Source organism: Nycticebus coucang, chromosome 3 (assembly GCF_027406575.1).
Source record: "Nycticebus coucang isolate mNycCou1 chromosome 3, mNycCou1.pri, whole genome shotgun sequence".
In the NCBI taxonomy this organism is placed as follows: Eukaryota; Metazoa; Chordata; class Mammalia; order Primates; family Lorisidae; genus Nycticebus; species Nycticebus coucang.
In genome coordinates this window covers 16,694,477-16,714,716 of record NC_069782.1, presented here as the reverse complement: position 1 = coordinate 16,714,716, position 20,240 = coordinate 16,694,477, and the positions used below count along the sequence as shown (strand labels likewise).

The window sequence follows — 20,240 nt, the reverse complement described above, 5'->3', positions numbered from 1 at the left end:
ATTTGTTTAATGGACTCATACAGTTCAGCTGAAATATCCTGGAGCAGACATCTGAAGCCAGCCGGCTCCAACGTGAGCATCCCATCTGCAGAAAAGGCGAACAAGTAAATAAGACCATTCTTCCCAAGATTTATGCTCCCTGCATCTTTAAGCAGGTCATAAAATGTAAGCTATGTATGGACAATAATGCAAGTTGCTTTCAAGTGTGTTCCTGAGTCCATCTCAGTATTAATCTAAGACTGATGTTCCAACAGAGACTGGCTCTGGCATGCCAAAAAGGAGACTAAGTCTGCTTCTTACTCCCTCAAAAAAGAAGTTAAAAAATCTGTCACTTGAACAACCATTGAGCTAAAGGCAATTATCTCTTGATTTCTGTTATTGAAATATAGCAATAGATCCCTCATTCAAAAACCATTCCTATCCCTTCACCTATGATCGAAGACACAGGTAAGAGGCAGCAAAGTTGGAAATGTCTTTGACTTTGAGTCAAGAGACCCAGCCCATCTACGTACTAACTGAGTGACCCCAATGGCCCTGATGCTGCCAGGGTGGCCCATCCTGTTGCATGAGAAGGCAGAACTTCCTAGATTCCCTATCAGGGCCCATTTAGCCCTGAAGGCTCCATGAGGAAAGGAAATAAACCTTTAGTAAAGCCACCAAAGAAATTCCACAGGATCCATGCACTGATCCCCTGGCACTGATGGTCACCCACAGTTTTCCTACTGACATGATTCTAACCAGCTTAGTCCCAGCACATCCGCAGGGAAGCTGGGAAAATGGAACTAGAAAGCCGCTAGACACAGCCTCACTGATAGAAATAAGACACGACAAGTAACTTGACTCTCAGTCTGTAACTTTTCTGCATCTGCTGAGTTTTCAATACTGAACAGGCACTATTTTTGCCACAGGGAAAAGAATTTTATCTTTCAAAAAGGTCACAGAAAAGAAATGCAAGTTGATGAGGGAAAAGATAGACAAACTATAAATAGCAGATATGAGAACCTCATAGCACACCACCAAGGACCACTCAGGAGAAGTTATCAGAGTCATCAAGACACAGTTTCAACTACCTTCAAGGTGCTTTGTCTCAAACAAGCAAGAAAGTCTGCATCCCCCTCGAGAAAGATTTCCCTAAGAAATGCCTACAATATTTAAGAGGACTGGGTCCTAAATGGGTGAGCTTCAAATTCCTAGACAAATGTATTTAGAGCTCTCTATTATAAGTTAGTATTTCCAGCTGTAGTGCAGTGGTTACGGCGCCAGACACATGCACCGAGGCTGAAGGGTTCGAATCCAGCCCAAGCCAACAGAACAACAATGACAACTGCAACAATAGCCGGATGTTGTGGTGGGCGCCTGTAGTCCCAGCTACTTGGGAGGCTGAGGCAAGAGAATTGCTTAAGCCTAAGAGTTTGAGATTGCTGTGACCTGTGATGCCACAGCACTCTACCAAGGGGGACATAGTGAGACTCTGTCTCAAAAAAAAAAAAAAGTTAGTATTTCCACTTACCCGAAGCATCACATTAACCAATATTCTACAGCCCCTTGAGCAAGACTCACAGCAACCTGAATCTGAGTTTTCTCTGCTTATACTCACTCAATCAGCCAACTACCCACTCCCATGGCAGCCCACGGAACACCTCACTCTGCCCCAAGGCCAGACAATGGTGGCACCATTGTAATTGCCCCCTCCTAAGCATAAAAAGCCCAGTTTCAGGCTCAGGTTTACGCTCATTGTTGCCAAGAAAAGGCAAAATGCAAGGAGATAACATATAGAAAACGCCCAGGATTGTGCCCAACCTTACTATATGCTCCCCACGTGCTGGCTGTTCTTATCGTTCTATTATTATCATCATTAACAATTAGACCTTATGCAGAGGTGTGTGCGAGTCGGGAGAGCACAGTGAGACCTTCAAACCATGAGGCTCAGAGGCCAACGTCCAGAGCAAAGAGAAAAGGATCTGGGAGAAAAGGAGCAGCTGGAGTCTCTTTTGAGAGGCCATTTCAGGTCAACCCACTCACGGAAGTCTCTCCGAGTATACTTCTGCAGCCCCCAGGGAATTGATTTTGCAGGGCGAAATTATTTCCCTGAGATAAACAGACAGGCAAAGGTCACTACAACTGGAGCCTAGGAAGAAAACAAGCCGGCTGCCGATTTACAGGCAGATATGATGCAACAGAGCAGAAGCTCTTGGCCCAGGTCCAGGGCAAGGGCTGTGGACCCACCAGGCCCATGGAGAAGAAGACGGGGCAAGGAGGGAGAAGGGGACTCACCTCCCTGTGAGCAAGGTCAGAGCTTGACCAGGTGCAGATGGGAGTGCAGACCCTTGACCCTCTGCTGACAGACAGCAAGCTCTGGCCAGTGGCTTTCGCCACAAGCAGTATATTACAAAGCCATAGAGGCCTCTGAAATGCTGACCCCTGGGTCCCTAGTCAGCCTCATGTAGTTAGCCCATGGTGTTTTAAAAATGTCCCAGGTTATTCTAAATGCTCAGCCAGGACTGGGAGCCCGTGGTAGAGTGGGGAGAGCCACCACGGTGAGATCTCAGACCTGAGTTTTGAACTCCGGTGCTATCTTGCTTACTTGAGCACAGCTGTTACTCTTCTCTGAGCATCACCTTCTTCAAGTGTGAAGTGAGGATGACACAGACGTGAAGATGGTACGAGTTACAACTCGTAAACTGCTCATTTAGTGCGTCCTACGGAAGGTACATATCTCACAGTGGCCTCTAAGTGGGAACCACCCCTTTCCTTTCACTCTTCTCTTTTCAAAAAAGTTCTCCCATGAAGGGCTGGGAGCTGTGGGCAGCTCCCGACTCTAGGAGGTTTCCTGCCTTTCTAAATGGTTACAAAAGGATGGAGGGGGGCACACACACCCTTCCTGAAGAGCAGGTATGAACAAGAGTGCTGACAGAATGGGTTGGGGACCCCAAAACACACACACAAAAAAAATAATTGCGTGAAACCACAAGGCTATGTACAAACTAAGTAACAAGCAGCCAAAGTGGGGAAAAACAGTCTTTAAGAGTTGCTTTGCTTGTCCTATCTAGAAGAAAACCTACCCTCCATGTGACGCTTTCTCAGGAAGTCTTTGCGGGTGCCTCTGTCTCCGCCACCACGCCAGGAGCTAGTCTTATGCCTGCGCAGGCCCCAGGGAATGTGTGTAAGCAACTTTTTTAAATTTTTTTTATTATTGTTAAATCATAGCTGTGTACATTAATGCAATCATGGGCCACCATACACTGGTTTTATAGACCATTCGACATACTTTCATCACACTGGTTAACATAGCCTTCCTGGCATTGTCTTAGTTATTGTGTCAAGACATTTATATTCTACATTTAGTAAGTTTCACATGTACCCTTGTAGCATGCACCGTAGGTGTGGTCCTACCAATTACTCTTCCTCTGCCCATTCTCCCATCTCCCTTCCCCCTCTTCCCCATATTCTTGGGTTACAACTGGGATATAGCTTTCATATGAAAGCCATAAATTAGTTTCATAGTAGGGCTGAGTACATTGGATACTTTTTCTTCCATTCTTGAGATACTTTACTAAGAAGAATATGTTCCAGCTCCATCCATGTAAACATGAAAGAGGTAAAGTCTCCATCTTTCTTTAAGGCTACATAATATTCCATGGTGTACATATACCACAATTTATTAATCCAATCGTGGATCGATGGGCACTTGGGCTTTTTCCATGACTTAGCAATTATGAATTGGACTGCAATAAACATTCTGGTACAAATATCTTTGTTATAACGTGATTTTTGCTCTTCTGGGTATATACCTAGTAGAGGAATTGTAGGATTGAATAGCAGGTCTAGTTTGAGATCTCTAAGTGTTCTCCAAACATCTTTCCAAAAGGAATGTATTAATTTGCATTCTCACCAGCAGTGTAGAAGTGTTCCCTTTTCTCCACGTCCACGCCAACATCTCTGGTCTTGGGATTTTGTGATATAGGCTAATGTGTGTAAGTAATTTTGCTCCTTGAAGGCAGGGATGGACATTTGGAGATCAATACAGCGCCTAACGTCTGCACATGTTAATCCCCTAAACAAATTTTTATTTCATGATATTCCTAAACTTTGATTCCAAGCAACTGGCAGAAAAGGATGAAAAGCTCCCTAGGAGGCAGCTGCTCACATCGGGGGCTGGAAGCAGCAGAATTGCAGCAGATCAGGCTTTGAATTCCACTTACAAAGAGTATACACCTGGGCAAGGGACTCGCCTGTGCCTCACTTTATCCACCTGTCAAATGGAGATAGTAAGTGTGCATTCCTCTTGGGGTTACCATGAAGATGCATTTAGGTCAGTGACTGAATGTTTAGACTCTCGCCTGGCACATAACTTCTGCTCTGTAACTGCATGATTATTACTCCACAGTAAGACAGCAGGAAAAGAGACCTCAAGCTTCAGGCCCAAAATAAGAGCCCTCCATTTATTGCAGGAGAAGGTGTAGAGTGAAGAAAGTGGGGAAGTGTGTCCCCAGATGAATACAGCAACCAGCTTCCTAGAGTCTAAAGCTGTGTTTCTCAAAGTACAGAGCATGGGCCACCCCCCATCACATTCAGTTGAGTTGCTTGATTGAAATGCAAGATTCCCAGGTGTCCCCTTAGTCCTACCCTAGCCTTGCTGAATCAGAATCTCTGGGGCGTGCGCCAAGGATGGTGCAGTGTAACAGGTACCCAGGAGATTCATATGTCCCTGAAACTTTAAGAACCACTGGATTGAATAAGCTCCTTAACTAGAGAACCCATGTCTGCTTGCTAATTATTCACATAATGCCCAACCCATAGTCCACGCTCAACAAATATCAGATGAATGCGTTCAGGGGTTACAACCAGAGAAGCAGTCATCCCATGTTTTTTAAACTGGGTCAGGCACATGTAAAGCAATGCTGGATCAGACAAATTGGTCCTTTCATTACAAGGTGCTTCATACACACCAGGCAACACAGCAAACGTGATGAACAAGGTTGCTCAGAGATACCTACAGGCCGTAACAAGTGCCAAAGAGCCAAGCATGTCCCCACGCATTCAGCTCAGTGTCCACAGCAGGCACCAGTTCTGCCCAATAGAACTTTGTATGATAACAGAAATGATCTGTTTTGCACTATCCAGCGGTGGCCACTGGCCTCATGGAGCTACTGGGCAATTAGAATTTGGGTGGTACGACCCCAGGAACTGACTATTTTATTTTATTATGGTTAATTTCAACAGCCACGTGTGCCCGTATTAGACAGTGCAGGTTAAGAGGCAGAGAGACAGAGAGAGATGTTTACAACACAAGGCAATGGAGCTATGAGGCGGGGAGCAGAGAGCTCCATGTGCTATCAAATGCCTCTCACCCAATTACCAGATGCCCTAATGTTCTCTGGCTCTGGGAATTGAAAGAACAAGGTCAGGTACAAGGCATTGTGCTTGGGCTGGAATTTTTATAGCCCATGATCAGTTGAAAATGGTATGCAGCCCAGCCAAGCCCCAGAGACTGCAGTGCAAGATCACACCATCGCCTGCAAAGCCGGGCCACAGCTGCCAGGGGGATCTCTTTCTTCCCCGTCATTCTGCTGATGGTCATTTTGTCCTTGGCTAGAACGTCCCACTGGGCCGGAGACACTGCATGGATTTTATGAGATTTCTTCGCTTCAAGCATAAGTACAAATACAAGCCTCCTAAATTCCACCGGAAAATTGGTGGCTAATCCAAACATTTCATAAAATTAGAACTCATTGTGGGGCTGAAAGGAATTCAGTCTCTGCCGCCACCAGAGAAATGCAAAATATTTGTTATAACTTCTTCCTTCATGAGCTGTTTTAAGAAGCAAGTGCTTTTACTGCTTGAAGCAAGGAGGGGGGGGGGATTTTTGTCTTTGTTTTGTTTTCTCTGCGGTTTGCAAAAAGCATCATCAGATGAAAAGCAAGGGATCCCGCCTGACTCCCAAATCCCTCAACTAGCAGGGATAATAAACCCTCCAATCTCAGCTGCATCTTGCCTGTAGAAAGACAGTGTTTTTCCTGGAAAATGAGACGTTGGCTCCTGAATTTTCTTCTTCGGCTTTAGCCCTAGAACTTTTATAGCCTGAGATTTCATTCGCAAAAGAGATACCACCACATCAGTCATGCCCGCATACATGTCAATGAGATTTATCGGCCAAGCACTGTTCTAGGCAAATCAGGATACATCACTAAACAAAACTTACAAAAACGTCTGCCCTCGTGGAGCTTGGAGCGAGACAACCAGAGCAGAATTCAGCAACTGCTGCTCTGAAGCAATTTCTGGGCCAAAGCATGAAGACTCAGAAAATGCAGTTTCTGGAAGGGGTTAGGACATAAGCTACAAGGGAGTGGAAAGCTCCTGTATCTTCTCTTCTCTATATCCCCATTACCCAGGGCAGTGTCTAACACAGAACAGGCACTCACTAAATACACTGAATGAATAATGAATCCTAAAACAAAAACCTGGCCCTGAACTCTCATCTTACAGAGAAGTTAGGTAGACCCAAGGAAAGGACATTATCTTGCCCAAGGTCACACAGCTTAAGTTGTGTCAATGGTGGGACCAGCACCCCAGTCTCCTGACAACCCTCCCTGACACCAAAAACTCCACAGCCGTCCAACAAATATTTAACTGCCTTCTTGTGTGCACCAGGCACTGAACTAGGCACTGGGCGGATGTAAATGAATAAGACACAGAATCACTGGGATCATGGAACAAACTGCTGTTTTCACAAGCATGGAGATGACTTCTCCTGCTAGGTCAAGGAAGAGCCACAGCAGAGAGCTGCAGAAGCTTCCAAGGTTCTGTACCCAGGAGAGGCCATGGAGCTCAGTGGTTATGAATCCTGTTGTCGGACAGCCCAGCCCTAAATCCTGGCACTCTGATTTCGGAAAAGTCATTGTCTCGGCTGCCTCATCTGCAAAATCAATGTGAAAATAACGCAGGTTCAAAGGCAAGAAAGCAAGTAGAGAAGTTAGAGGAGTGCCTGGTCCCTCTCGTCAGTCAGTAAATGTTCCCTGCTGTTACGATTATCGGGGAAGTATCCTCCCCTCTGTTCTAAACCTTCCTGAACAACCAAGCAGGTAGTGAAGCCCCAGTAAGTGGGGATCTCCACTTCACTCCTCTCCTCTCCAGGATTTCTGCTACCAGCTGCCTGTCCGCCCAGTCATTCACCACCCCTCCCTGGGTGTTCCACTTGATTCTGCCTAAAAACAGATATCCATTAACCAGGAGGAAATATGCAAACTGTGGTTCTCCCTGGAGTGAGCGCATCACTGCCTGTCTTTCCATCCAAACATGTTCACGTGTTAGGCTCTGAGCTCACCAGATAAATAGACTATTAGCCTCTTTCCTCCACTCCTTCTAATTGATGAGAAGAGTTCAGTTCACTCTCAAACCTACTCAGAATTGCACAAGGTAATTATGTTGCCTCAAGGACTGCTGAGAGCGTCTCAAAGTTTTTCGGCATCTCTTCTGATTGAGACTGAGAAAGCCAAGGCTGCATAATGGAAGTGTTTGATGCAAAGTGATGAAATTCTGAGCGATTAAAGCCAAAAAAAAACAGGAAATCACTCTCCCTAAATGGACCAGCAGGGAGAGATAAGTATGGGCCACAAAGACTGAAAATTTACAAATGGTAAAGATTAAATGCACATTCTAGAATGAAGAGCTGGGTGAACTCCTTTGGGGCAATATCTTATTGCCTATTGTCTCCCCCAGTGCCTAGCACTAAGGAGGAGCTCAACAAATATTTGAATAAATTTTTGTTTGTTTTTTTAGAGACAGAGTCTCACTTTGTCACCCTCGGTAGAGTGCCGTGGCATCACAGCTCACAGCAACCTCTAGCTCTTGTGCTTAGGTGATTCTCTTGCCTTAGCCTCCTGAGTAGCTGGGACTACAGGTGCCCGCCACTACGCCCAGCTATTTTTGTTGTTGTTGTTGCAGTTTGGCTGGGGACGGGTTCAAACCCGCCACCCTTGGTATATGGGGCCAGCGCCCTACTCACTGAGCCACAGGTGCTACCCTAAAATAAATATTTTTAAACCTGCTACCTGGGAGAAGCAGAAGAGAAAATGACAGAGATATTTCTCTTTCTTCTTGGGAAGCAATCTGGGGTGGCAGCTGGAGCTCAGGAAGATGTGGGTTACATGCCGGTCATCAACCCCAAGTTACAAATCGTGTGGCTCCTGGGTCTTGTCTTCTACTGGGGCCAAGTGGGGACCACGATAGCATCTATCTCTTAGAATGGTTCTACAAGTTCACTGAGATGATACAACCTCAACACAGGGCCTGGCAAGTATAAAGTGCTCAATAGAGATTAGCTTTATTTGTTCATCCTTAAGGAGCAAATTGTAATAAACATATTTATCAAGTCTTTTGAGTGGGACTGCCACAGCATCCCTTCTCCTGGGAGAGGGCCCCTCCTAAGTCTTTTCCTCTTCCCCTGAGTCTTGCCTCCAGCCTGCCTGTCACCAGGATCAAGAAGCCAAGTTCTCCCCAGATGCTGAAGGCCCCTCAATCACTGCTAAAGCCATGGGAAGAATAAATGGTGTCCACAGGGAGAGCCTTATGCACAGCTGAGTGCAGAGGCAGCCATGAGTATCTGGCCTCACTGAAACCAAAAGTAAAGCCCCCCTTGAAATCTACGCATCTAAGGAAAGAGCAAAGATCCCTCCGAGCCACCCAGCAGAACATAAGCTTGATCTCTTCTGAATCTCAATTAAGAACTGACATTGACAGAGAACTGGCTCCAGGTCAGCCACTGTTCCCAGCACATGTTTTGACCATGAATCCTTATGGAAACCTAGGAGGCAAGTTCTACTATTACCTCCCATTGTACAGATGAGAAAACTGGAAGGTTCTTTTCTATCCTACATAGATTCTAGTTTAGAACCTGCCTCATTGACGTGTTTAAGAAAGTCACAGCTGGGCAGCGCCTGTAGCTCAAAGGAGGAGGGCGCCGGCCCCATATGCCAGAGGTGGCAGGTTCAAACCCAGCCCCAGCCAAAAACTGTAAAAAAAAAACAAAGTCACAGCTGCCTTGAGCACAAAAGAATGCATCCCACGGATCCAGAGAGCAGGGAAGGTGAGAAAACCTCCCCAACGCTGGACAGGCCGACACTCTCCGCAGGGAGACTCTCCTTCCACTTGGAAAGGAGTTTTGAAAACTGAAGATACTCCCCCTTCTCCCTAACAAGGAGCCCTCTTGCCAAAAACCAAGCAATAGGAAATGAAGTCTACATTTCCCCAATTCCATTCAGCAAATCCTAGGATGTTCCTCCTATGAGCCAGGAGGAATCTTTGAGGACATTTTTTTCTCTGCCCCCCAATTTACAGGTGAAGCAAGGGCATTCACCACCGGGGCGCCTGCTGCTTGCAGCCCACTGTGCCCAGGCTGCAGGAGGTACAGAGATGGACAAGACCCCTTCCTGCCCGTCTCCAGGCAGGCTACTTCCCGGGCTAACACTGACTGCTCACTGCTGGACACATACTCGTCTTAAGAACTTGACACACAGCTCGTCTACCCTTGCAGCACCTCCCATTTCGTAGATGAAGACACGGAGTCATAGGCAACTATCTTGAGGTTGCACAGGAGGCTCGTGGCGGGCTCGCACACCCAGCAAGTCTGGCCTCAGATTCTCCCTTTTCTATTCATAGATTGGACCGGCAGCTTCCCTTCCACCATCTATAGGAGGTTGGATGTGAGTGTCCTTTGGCAGCTGGGGGGAAACGCACAGGAGCTGAGCCCAGGTCACAGTGAAATAACAGCAGCCAGCCAGGATTCCACACAACCTGCTGCACTCAAACGCTTTGTGGCCCTCGAGCCACGTGAATAATTGGAGCTTGACACAGACACAAGGGCAAGGAGCCCTGTTGGAGCTACTGGGAGAAAGTACAGTCATCTGTACATCTGTACCTTTCTCAAACAGGAAGCTGCTGTTCAGCCAAAAGGAAGGAAGTTGAGCCCTGAGCTCCCCCCACCACCATCCCCTGCCCCTCCCGGGGCAGCCTCCTCCTAGCTCCTTCCCACTGGAAATCTCAGTATCTCTAATGAAAGTAAGTGAAGTAGAATTCTTTTCTCGGGTTTAAAAGGCAAATCATGATGGTGTTTTTTCCAGACGTACATTAACTCAGCACTCCAGCCGGTTTATAATTCTCAGAGTACTTGATTTACAACCCAGGGAGAAATGTTTTGAAAACCCTGCAGATGCATTTTGCATCTAAAGCTTGCAGCTCTGCAGAGCTGATCATCTCGGGGTCTCTCTAGAGCAGCCGGAGAAGGCTGCAGAGCTCAGAAGAACTGCCTGCAGGAGCAGCCACCAAGGATGGAAGCTGGGTTTGGGGATGGGCTCTCCAGCCGCAGTGCAGAGCTGCCACTGAGAGACACCTGGCGATGGATGGCAGGCACCTGCTCTGGTGATGCAGGGCCCTCCGCTGCTGTGCACAGTGCTGCTGGGGAGGAGAGAGAGGAAAGGAGGAGGACAGAACCCAGGGGGCCTTCCCTGCTTCCTCCCACCCTCACAGAACTCTCCCTTGCCAGGACTGCCAGTACCTCCTTCTTGCCGGTGTTCTCACTAAGCACCCACGACACAGCTAGCACCAGGTGACAGGCCAGGCTGCAGCAATGGGAGGAACAGACAGCTGCCCTGCGGCCTTCCTGATGGGGCAGGAAAGGGAGGAAGGCTACAGACGCATAATCCAACCCCCACTGTTCACGTGCCCTGAAGGAAACACATGAAGGGCTGAGGCTGAAGAATAAGGAATGGGCGGAGTGGAGACCAGGAGCCCTGAAGGACATGGCACATTCAGACTTCAGTCCCCGCACAACCCATGGCAAGATCGTAAGCAAGGACAGCCATGAGCCAAGATAAGAAGATCGCCAAGTCCTCCATGCTAGCATTTCTCCCGGAACCAAGGAACTCACTCTACTTTCCAAGAGCCTACTCTGCCCCAGGCTCTGCCATGGAAACTCCGAATCCTGTTTCTGATGGCAATCTCACTTGGTAGGACAACGGTAGCCAGAGAAAATCTGCAGCATTCCCAGAATCATCTAGCTCCTGAATAGCAGGACAAAACTTGAACCCACGTCTGTCTGAGTCCACAGTCTTGATCTCTCCCTTAATACTTCATTTCTGTAATCAAACTACTGCATGGCTCCGATTATTCTAGATATAGTCATTACCTATTCCCAAATAAATTCTCAGTATCTCAATGGCAGGACTTGTCATCTTCTTCTCTGAACGGCACCACGGTGCTGGCAGCACATTCAACACTACCTGACTTGCAAGTGTGCTGGTCTCTCTTACAGTGACTTTTCAGCCACAGAGTAGTGACAAGTGGTAGCTAAGAAGAGAAGAAGGAAGAGCCCCACTAGGGCTGCCAAATAGAGATACACAGATCAGGTCACACAGGCACAGCGCAACTAGCCCCAGAGCGCGTGAATGGTATGCAGCCCACATGGCTCTCATGGGGCCACCAGCCTGCAGGGCCGCTTCAGGCCAGGGCAGCAGCCTCTTCCACCTGGAGGAGGCCTTTTCCTAGTCCAGACAGGGGTGCCTTTTAGACTACCATAGCCCTGGCTGCACTCACTGTGCACCTACTATGTGCCGGCACTGGGTGAAAGGCTTAGCTGCATCGTCTTGTGAAATCTTCTTGACAATCCATAACACAAGAGCTATTATTCCTTGCCTTGCCTCTGAGCAAACAGAGATTAAGATTCATAATAGCCCAAGGTCACACAACTGTCAAGGACTGGGTTGGCACACGGATGTGCAAGGCCTGGTTCTGGGGCTCTCTCTTTTGGCCCCCGTCAGCAGGACACTGCCCTCTGCTTCTGCACAAAATGACGGTGAGAGTGATGCCCAGTCACAGGCTGGGCTCTGGGAGGCCTGAGAGACATGGGCTTCCACCCCCAGCCTTACTCTCTACCTGAAGTCCCATGGGTTTTGTCAGTAACAACTTTACTGAGATAAAACTCACATATCATTAATTCAGGGGTGTTCAGTTTATTCCAGGGTTGTGCAGTCCTCACACAATCAATTTAGAACATTTTTCTTTCTTTCTTTCTTTTGTTGTTATTTCCAGTTAATGTGAGGGCACTAACAACCAAGTCACAATATTTGAATTCATTAGGTAGAATCCCATTTGTAGTTATGTCCTGCAAATTTCACGTTTTCTTTTTCTTTTTTTTTTTCTTTTTTTGTTAAGCAGGCCCAGGCGATATTTAAACCCACTCTCCTATGCTCTCACTACTGAGCTACAGTACCCAGCCCTTAGAACATTTTATCACACCCCCCACCAAAAAAACTCCACATCCATTAGCAGCTCCTCTCCATTCAATTCCAGCACTATTTGCCTATTCTGACTTTACAGGGGAATGGAATCACACAATATGAGTCTCTCCTTTCACTTAGCTCAATGTTTTCGGGGTTCATCCACGTTGCAGCCACGTATTAAGTACTTCATCGCTCTTTATTGCTGAATAACATTCCATACATGAGATTCCATACACCGTAAAATAAAATTATGGAATAGATCACAAATAACATTCCATAAATAAAATGGATGTGCAACATTTTATTTATCCATTCATCGGTTGCTTCCACTCTGGGGGTCTTATAAAGAACGCAGCTATGAACAATTGTGTACAAGTTTCTGTGTGGACGTACATTTGCATTTCTCTTGGGGAAAACTAGAAGTGGAATTGCCCAGCCCTGATTTTAACATGCAGTTAAAAGTTTACCAAAGAGCCTCGCCATGAAGCCAACATCTGGCTGCTCCTGGGCTGTTTCCAGGGAATTTTATCAATTCAGCAAGACTCCATTCACGGGTGGGTCATCTGGCCCAGCCCCTCCTATTCTGAGGCCTGGGATCCTCTCATTCCTGCACTCCGCAGTATCGTCTGGGCCAGTACAATGATAAATGCATTCTGCTTTAAAGCAGATACTTCACAAATCATAACTTACAGATGCTCCAGGCCTTTCATGTGGGAAAGACAAATGAGACTTCTGCTGTCTGACTCTGGAGCCACTGAGGACAGGAAGTCACGGCCAGGAACTTGACAAGCCCTGGATATACGTCTCAGCCTAACGAATGCATGAGCAAACGTAACAGAAGGGGAATTTGCACAGGGAAGGGTCTGCCTGTCTCTGCGGACTTTGTTACGTAACCTTGTCATTCATTTCCAGCCATTGTCTTTGTTTCCCAAGAAATCTGAAAGTTCCTTGAGGTCAGGGACAATAACCGACACCCTCTACACCTCCCAAAATACTCTATTGAACTGACTCAGTTCGGTTCCATCCTATAAGCCTTTGCTGAGGACCTACTACGTGTGTGGCACTATGCAAAGCATTGACAACAGGCGACAGTGTGGGACGGTAACACAGAGCACAGCAATAAGGTAAGACACCTGGACTCAGCTTCTTATCTCCTGCTGCTCCCCAGGAGATGTGAGATCAAGATGTCCTGGTGTGGTGCATTTCTGTCTGCAGGCAGGGAAGTGAACCAGCTCACCCCAAGGCCCCTAGGAATTCCAGGTCTGAGGCTGCTGGGGGAACAAAGAACTCAGTGTGTGTCCAAATGGAGAGCTCCCTAGCCTGATTCATTAAAGCACCCTCCTCAGGGTCCAAAAGCAGACAGCTCACCAAAAGCAGACAACTTGGTTCTGATCCTTATCTTCTCAAACCTCAACTATTGCGAAAACCTCCCTGCTCCAAGCCAGCACACCAAACGGATGGGCTCGAAGCCCTGCTGTGATCCAACCCCCAACTCAGACACCTCTGGAGGGAGAGTGAAGGTCAAGGTCTCTGAATTCACACTGCCTGGGTCCAGACGCTGGCTCTGCTGCTGCATGTGACCTTGGGAAAAACAGTTAACCTGTGACTCAGTTTCTCCACCTGGAAAATGGGACAACTGGATTGCTATGAGGGTTAAGTCAGTTAATATGTACCTGGCATATTATAAGCACTCAGGAATTGTTAGCTGCCTTTATTATTGTTGTTATTACTTTCAATTATTATCATTATTATTCCCCTCCTTCCTTACCACCATATCCCAGCACAAACCCTGTATACCAAGCCTTCTGGAATTGCTCACCTTTCCCAAGAACACGTGTATAAATGCCCTGGAACCTGCCCTCTGCCTGGAATGCCCCACATTTCAGTCTTCTGAAACCAAATCAAGGGTCATCTTCAATAGCACCAGCTCCTCCCTCTAGGGGGAGGAGGACACTCTGCCTATGCTAACTGTGTGTCCTGGCCTCTTTTCTGCAGCAACAAGAAACCACCTGGGAAAAGAATCCCCCCATGGCTGCCCTTCTAGCACCTCCGGGAAGTACCACACCCAAATCCTAAGGTCACCAGCTGAGCAACATCAAGGAAGGTTCTCAATTTCTCCAGCAGCAATGGGTTACCAGACACACAGGCTGTACAACTTTGGCAAGTTACTTAACCTCTCTACATGTCGTTTTCTCCATCTGTAAAATGGATCTAACTAGAGCACACCTCTCATGGGACTCTTGTGCGGGTTACATGAGGGGAAATTTCTGTAAAGCGGGACAGGGAACCCCCACACTCTCAAAACTATCAGCTGATAGTAATAATAGCAGTGGCAATTCGGGGAGGAGGTGCTCCTGCCCAGGATCAGACTCAGTCTGATGAACTAAGCTTCAATGAGCTACCTTCCAACTTGAAACAGTCAAGTTCCCTGTAAGTTATTCATGGCCTACCAACTACTCCCTCTGTCTCCTCCACCAGATGGGAAGCTCCTGGGATCTTATTCATCTCCACGTCTCAGTGTTTAATATGGTGAGTAGCATTTGGCAGATGGTAATAAATCTTCGTTGAACTCAGCGGAATTAGTTCAATATTTGTAAGTACATTTCATCTTTGCTACTAGATTGTACGTTTTTTGAGAGTGAGGCCTATGTCTTGCTCTAGTAAAGATTTATCAAATAAGTGATGGAAAAATACCAAAATAAGAATAATGTTTCTTCCACCCAGCTCAGTCACTTACCAGCTGTGCAACCTTGGAAAAGTCACTGAACACTTCTGTGCCTTATTTTTTCCCACCTCAGGATGAGAAGTTTGGCCCACATGTTCACAGTGGTCCCTTACCCTCTGAAACTGAATTTGAGCCTTAGCTGCAATATGCCACCTCAGTCACATGCACCTGATGTCCACACACCCCCTGGCTTGGCAGGCCAGGTTGCTAATATGGCTCTCTGATCTGCAATTTTCCAGCATGAGGTTCTGAGTAACTTTGGGCCGTGTTTAAAACACCCATCTTTTTGTCAAACCTTGTTAGGTGAGGATGCCCCATCACCCTAGGTAGTGCCCTGGTGGCCAGGAGCACCCTGGCAGATTTCAGTCGATGGTGACAGTCTGCTCATTGGTCTTGCCACTCCCATCCCAAACCCCTCCCTGCCTGGGACCTTGCCTCCAGCTCACACTGCTCACAAGAGATAACCTGGTGTAGACAAAAAGATGAACTTGGCCCATCACTCTGGGGGTGATCACATGACACCTCTGCTCCAGAAGCTGTGTGTTTTTGGTTTTGGATTTTTTGGCAATTTGTTCAGCCTGAAGGTTCAGGGAGTTTGTTTCAAAGAAAACATATGTCACATCATGACACAGAGCTCTGCCCACAAGTGTATCAAAACAAAAGTTGTGCAATAAACAGGCCCAAATTCTAGACTTTAAAAATGCATTCAGATCCTATCTGAATCTGGCCAACTATCTCACCTTCCTATGGGCACACTGCCCTAATTAATCCAGCATTTACATTAATTACTCTGAAGAGTTGATCATTTCCCCTACCTCTCTTCTCTCTGTGTGATGCAATGCCTCTCCCACGGTCTTAAAACCCAAATGAAATCCTAAAGGAGATGAGGGAGAAAAACTGAGAAAAGGAAGAACTAAACTGGTTAATTTCCCCCTTTGAGGCTTTATAAAGATTATTTTATTCTGGCGGCGCCTGTGGCTCAGTGAGTAGGGCACCGGCCCCATATGCCGAGGGTGGCGGGTTCAAACCCAGCCCCGACCAAACTGCAACAAAAAAATAGCCAGGCGTTGTGGCGGGTGCCTGTAACCCCAGCTGCTTGGGAGGCTGAGGCAAGAGAATCGTGTAAGCCAAAGACTTACAGGTTGCTATGAGCCGTGTGATGCCATGGCACTCTACCCGAGGGCGGTACAGTGAGACTCTGTCTCTACAAAAAAAAAAAAAAGATTATTTTATTCTATTCTCACAAATCCATGAAGTTGGTACTATTAGTAGTTCATTTTCAGATAAGGAAGCTAGGGTTTTGACAAGTTACTCAGCTTGCCCAAAGTCACTAAGCTAATAAGGGACAGATCAAGGATCTGAATGTAAGTCAGGGCTCTTGGCCTTTCTGCAAGAGTGCCTCGTTGCTGGGCTTGTTGATCTCTGGAACCAACCACTTTGAGTCCTTGTTTCATGAAGATGCTTCAGCAGTGCTTCTGGGAACCTCAGGAGGATATCCGGACCACGCAGAAGGCTGGACCAGCTGACTCCAAGCTCCTGTCCAGAGGGCTGGACCAGCTGACTCCAAGCTCCTGTCTGCAACTCCCATTCCAAAGGCCCTTCCAGATGTGCAAGTTAAAGCCACAACATCTTAATTTTTCAGAAACTTCTCCCGTCTCTGAGCAGAACCCCTGCCTTGGACAGGAATGCTGATTTCACAGCATTTCCTGCAGCCCGCTACCTGGCACCCAACTTCGGCCACTCACACTGGCAAAGCCAGTTAAAACCACTGCCCGCCTTCAGGAACACTGTAAAGTGCCCTGGTTTAAGTGAAAATAAAGCATCACTTCCAGATTTTACCCCAAGACCCAAAAGGCAGAATTAAGACAGTGCTTGGTCAATCCTCCTCAACAGTACCTTCAAAGCAAGTTGAGGATGTTTACTGTATCACCGGAACTGGAAGAAAACTCCAAATTCATACTTTAGATGAAAATTCTTGCTGCTCTTCACAGGTTCTGAGTCATCAGACACCATATAGGCAAGAATAACTTGCTGACCAATTTTTTTGTTTTGTGTTTCTGATCAGCCAGGCACAGGAAATTTTCCACTTGACAATTCCTGTTTCTCACTTAAGTTCTGACACCATCTGTGAGCACTGCGCCCAGCAGGGGGGAGGACTCAGGGCCAAGGGAGGACTTCCCTTCATCCAAACCTCAGTCTTCCCATCTGTTTAATGCAAGCTTTCATAAGAGGCCTTTGCTCACTTACTAAACTATCAAGGAGAAAGCCGTTCCACAATGAAATGAAACAGGTTGAGATCGCCAGTTACCGAGTCTGAGTCTGCTGCCAGCTTCAAAATCTTTACATAATTTGGGGGTAAAACAAGAGATTTAGCTGAAATTAATAGCACAATGGGAAAATGAACTGGGGCGGGACAATAACACAGCGGGACTTCAGTCTTACGGCTGAGAAATAATCCTCTCTCGTTCTCAGGGCGCCCCCCAGTGGCCGTTCGAGTAAATCGTACCGGAATGTTACTCCTTTCTACAAATAGACGCCCAAAGAGAAAGGCTCCAGCCTACGGATGGGAGTCCCTCTCACTTTAACCGAGTCTGTGGATCAGACAGCTAGAACGCCAGAAAAGACGCCCCACTGACTCTCAGAAAAGCATCTGCTATAAGACAAGTTTTCATTCTTTCAGCCTGAGGCAGTTCCCCAGCACTTAGATGCTGGGGTCCTTTCATAGACCCCCAGACACACCCTTACCACTCAGCAACCTCTCACATTCTCACATCTTCAACCTGCAGCCTGAACTGAGTCTGTTTTTCATTATTCCGTTTCCCAACTTCCCAGCGCGATTCTTCAACAGCTATTAAGACAACATGAGCAAGGAGCTGAGCTTAGTTTTTGCTTATTCAACATCCAGCCTGGGGAATATCACCTCAGACGAAAAGCATGAATGAAGCGCGCATTTCTCAGTCTCCACAAACCTGAAGGTGCGTTCCCCAGGAGACATCTTTACAATCATCTCCTCTAAAAATTTTCAACCTACAAAAATGGCACCTGCCCAGAGTGAATTCTCAATCATTTGCTTGCTATAGAATTTATTAGAGGCAACTTAAAAAAAAAAAAAAGGACGTCTTCAATTTCCAATTAATTGATAGCAGACTTTAAACAAAAAGTTATAGGATAAAGTTGTATCAACCTAAACATCAAAGAATGGGGGGCTGAACTTTGCTGATGGGTCCCCATTTTTTCCACAGAACTGTCCCAGCATAAATGCAAAAGAAAAATGTCGATACCAAACTACCACTTTACTTGACAGTTCACTGTGCTTTTTTCCTGCAGTCATTTGTTAAGTTTATAAGCAACCCTGGACCACAAAACACCCCCCTCCAAAAAAAGTGAATACAAGAAATCCCATAATGAGTTTCTGACTTTGACCCTAAATCCATTAAGATACATCTGATCTGCTTCAAATCAAAGACCCATGTTAATTTTCCGCCACACACCACACAAAATCTTTCTGCAACCGTCAGTCACTTTGAACCCAACTCTCTAGCCACAAGCAGTGTAGATTTCAAGGGCCTGTTCTGGAGAAAGGAAAATGACAACAAACCAAGGCCAGGATGATGCAGAGAGACTCTTAGACACTCAACGCACTTCTTGGAGCTGTGCAAATAGTGCTGGGACCACTATTTGGGTTTCAGCCATCAAAAAGGCAGCTGGGTCAGACCCTGGAAGCAATTTAGTAGCTCTGCATCCAGGGCCTGAAACTAACCAGGGTCTGTTGCAATTGAGCACAGTGCTCTGCCTGGCTACCTATGCCCTGCGCATTTCAGTCATCAGTCCTCAAGCTTACAGTAGTCCTTATTTTTGCTCTCTCTTAAAGACAGACAGGAGCCTGCCCTCCCTTGCAGCCACAGCAGCACCAGAGGGATGGAGCGTCTGAGCAGGAGGATGCAGGGTGTGTGGGTAGATGCGTGGAAGCAGGGAAGGGACTTGAGGTACCAGCTCTGAGATGAGGGTGAGGTTCTTTTGGAGTTCTGGAAATAAGGCATCCCCGGACATGGTCTGAAGGTGTGTCCATAAGGGAAAGCCCGACGGTCCCAACGCTGCAAAGTGTTTGCAAATTCTAAAATACTACTTTGCTGCTGGGATCAATTTTGGAGAGAAAAAAATATATATGTGCAGACAGGATGTAACAAGTGTTGAAAGAGAGACACGCCTGAGTCATGGGGTGCTGGGGGGAGAGTGAGAAGTCTGTCTGGGGGATTCCCGAGGTGCCCCCTCTCCATCAAGAGAGCCACAGGGCGCACAGACCCCCCACCCCGCACGCCCTCGGTCCCCAGCCGCGTCTAGCCGGCGTCCCCCCCGGGATTTCCCCCACTCACCACTCGGCCTGAAAACCTCTCGGTGGCTCTCTTGACTTTGCCGTAGGTGCCTTTGCCCAGGGTCTCCTGCAGCTCGTAGCGGTGCTTCAAGTTGTGTTTATGGTGATGCCGCTTCACCCCGTGCGGCTTCCTGGGCTCCGTGGCCGCCGCTGCCACCGCGGAGGCTGCAGTCGCCCCCGCCCCCGCCTCCGGGGGAGAGCACGGCGCCCCCGGCCCCAAGTCCGAGCCGTCCCCCGCCGCGGGCGCAGTGGCCCCTTCCATGTCCAAACACCGGGCGGGCCGGGCTGCAGACGGCAGGACCGGGCACAGCGCTCGGGGTGTCGGGGTCCCTGCCGAGAGAAGCCGGGGTGCGCTCAAGGTCGCCCCCGCAGCATTGGGGAAGGGGCCCGATCCGCTGGGGCTGCGGCTGGGTCACTGGCGGTGGCGGGGACTCCACATCTGGCGCCCCGGCGCGCGCGGTCCGCGCACCGCCCCCCGGCCGCGGCGAGCTGCGGCGCGTCGGGCGAGGTGGCGGCGGTGGCAGGGTAGGCGTTGGTGTTTGCAGGAGGGAGGGGAGAGGGGTGGCTCCGAGCGCAGGAGGGGGAGTGTTATGTGGGGCGCCGCGCCCCCCACAGCCCCTCCCCGGGAGGACGCGCAGACTGGGCGGGGGCGGGGGCGGTGCTCGCGCGGCCCCGGGGAAAGGGGAGCGGGAGGCGGCGCGACCGGGGCTTCCCCCACTCCCAGCCGCCACCCGCCGCCCGGGGCCACCCCGACCGAGAGGGGGATGGGTGCGTGCCGCGACTCGCCCTTTGTGTGGCGCAGCGTAGGCCGCGGCGGCGGCGACAGCCAGGGGTCTTTGTCGACGATCAGCCCGGACGAAGACCCGGA

At 48.2% G+C, this 20,240-nt stretch overlaps 1 protein-coding gene across 3 annotated transcripts in view; it reads right to left on the bottom strand.

The window, feature by feature from the left end:
- The window catches only part of NUAK1 (NUAK family kinase 1), a 73,918-nt gene extending 53,954 nt beyond the window's left edge, over positions 1-19,964 (bottom strand). The window contains exon 1 of one of the 3 annotated variants that reach the window (XM_053585112.1): positions 19,374-19,964. In XM_053585112.1, the coding sequence (XP_053441087.1) occupies positions 19,374-19,634 (261 nt within the window). In that variant the 5' untranslated portion in view covers positions 19,635-19,964. Of the gene's footprint in view, positions 1-10,552; positions 10,631-19,373 lie in introns of those variants that run through there. The other 2 variants (XM_053585114.1, XM_053585113.1) reach the window with 2 other exon arrangements.
- Positions 19,965-20,240: the final 276 nt, after the last annotated feature.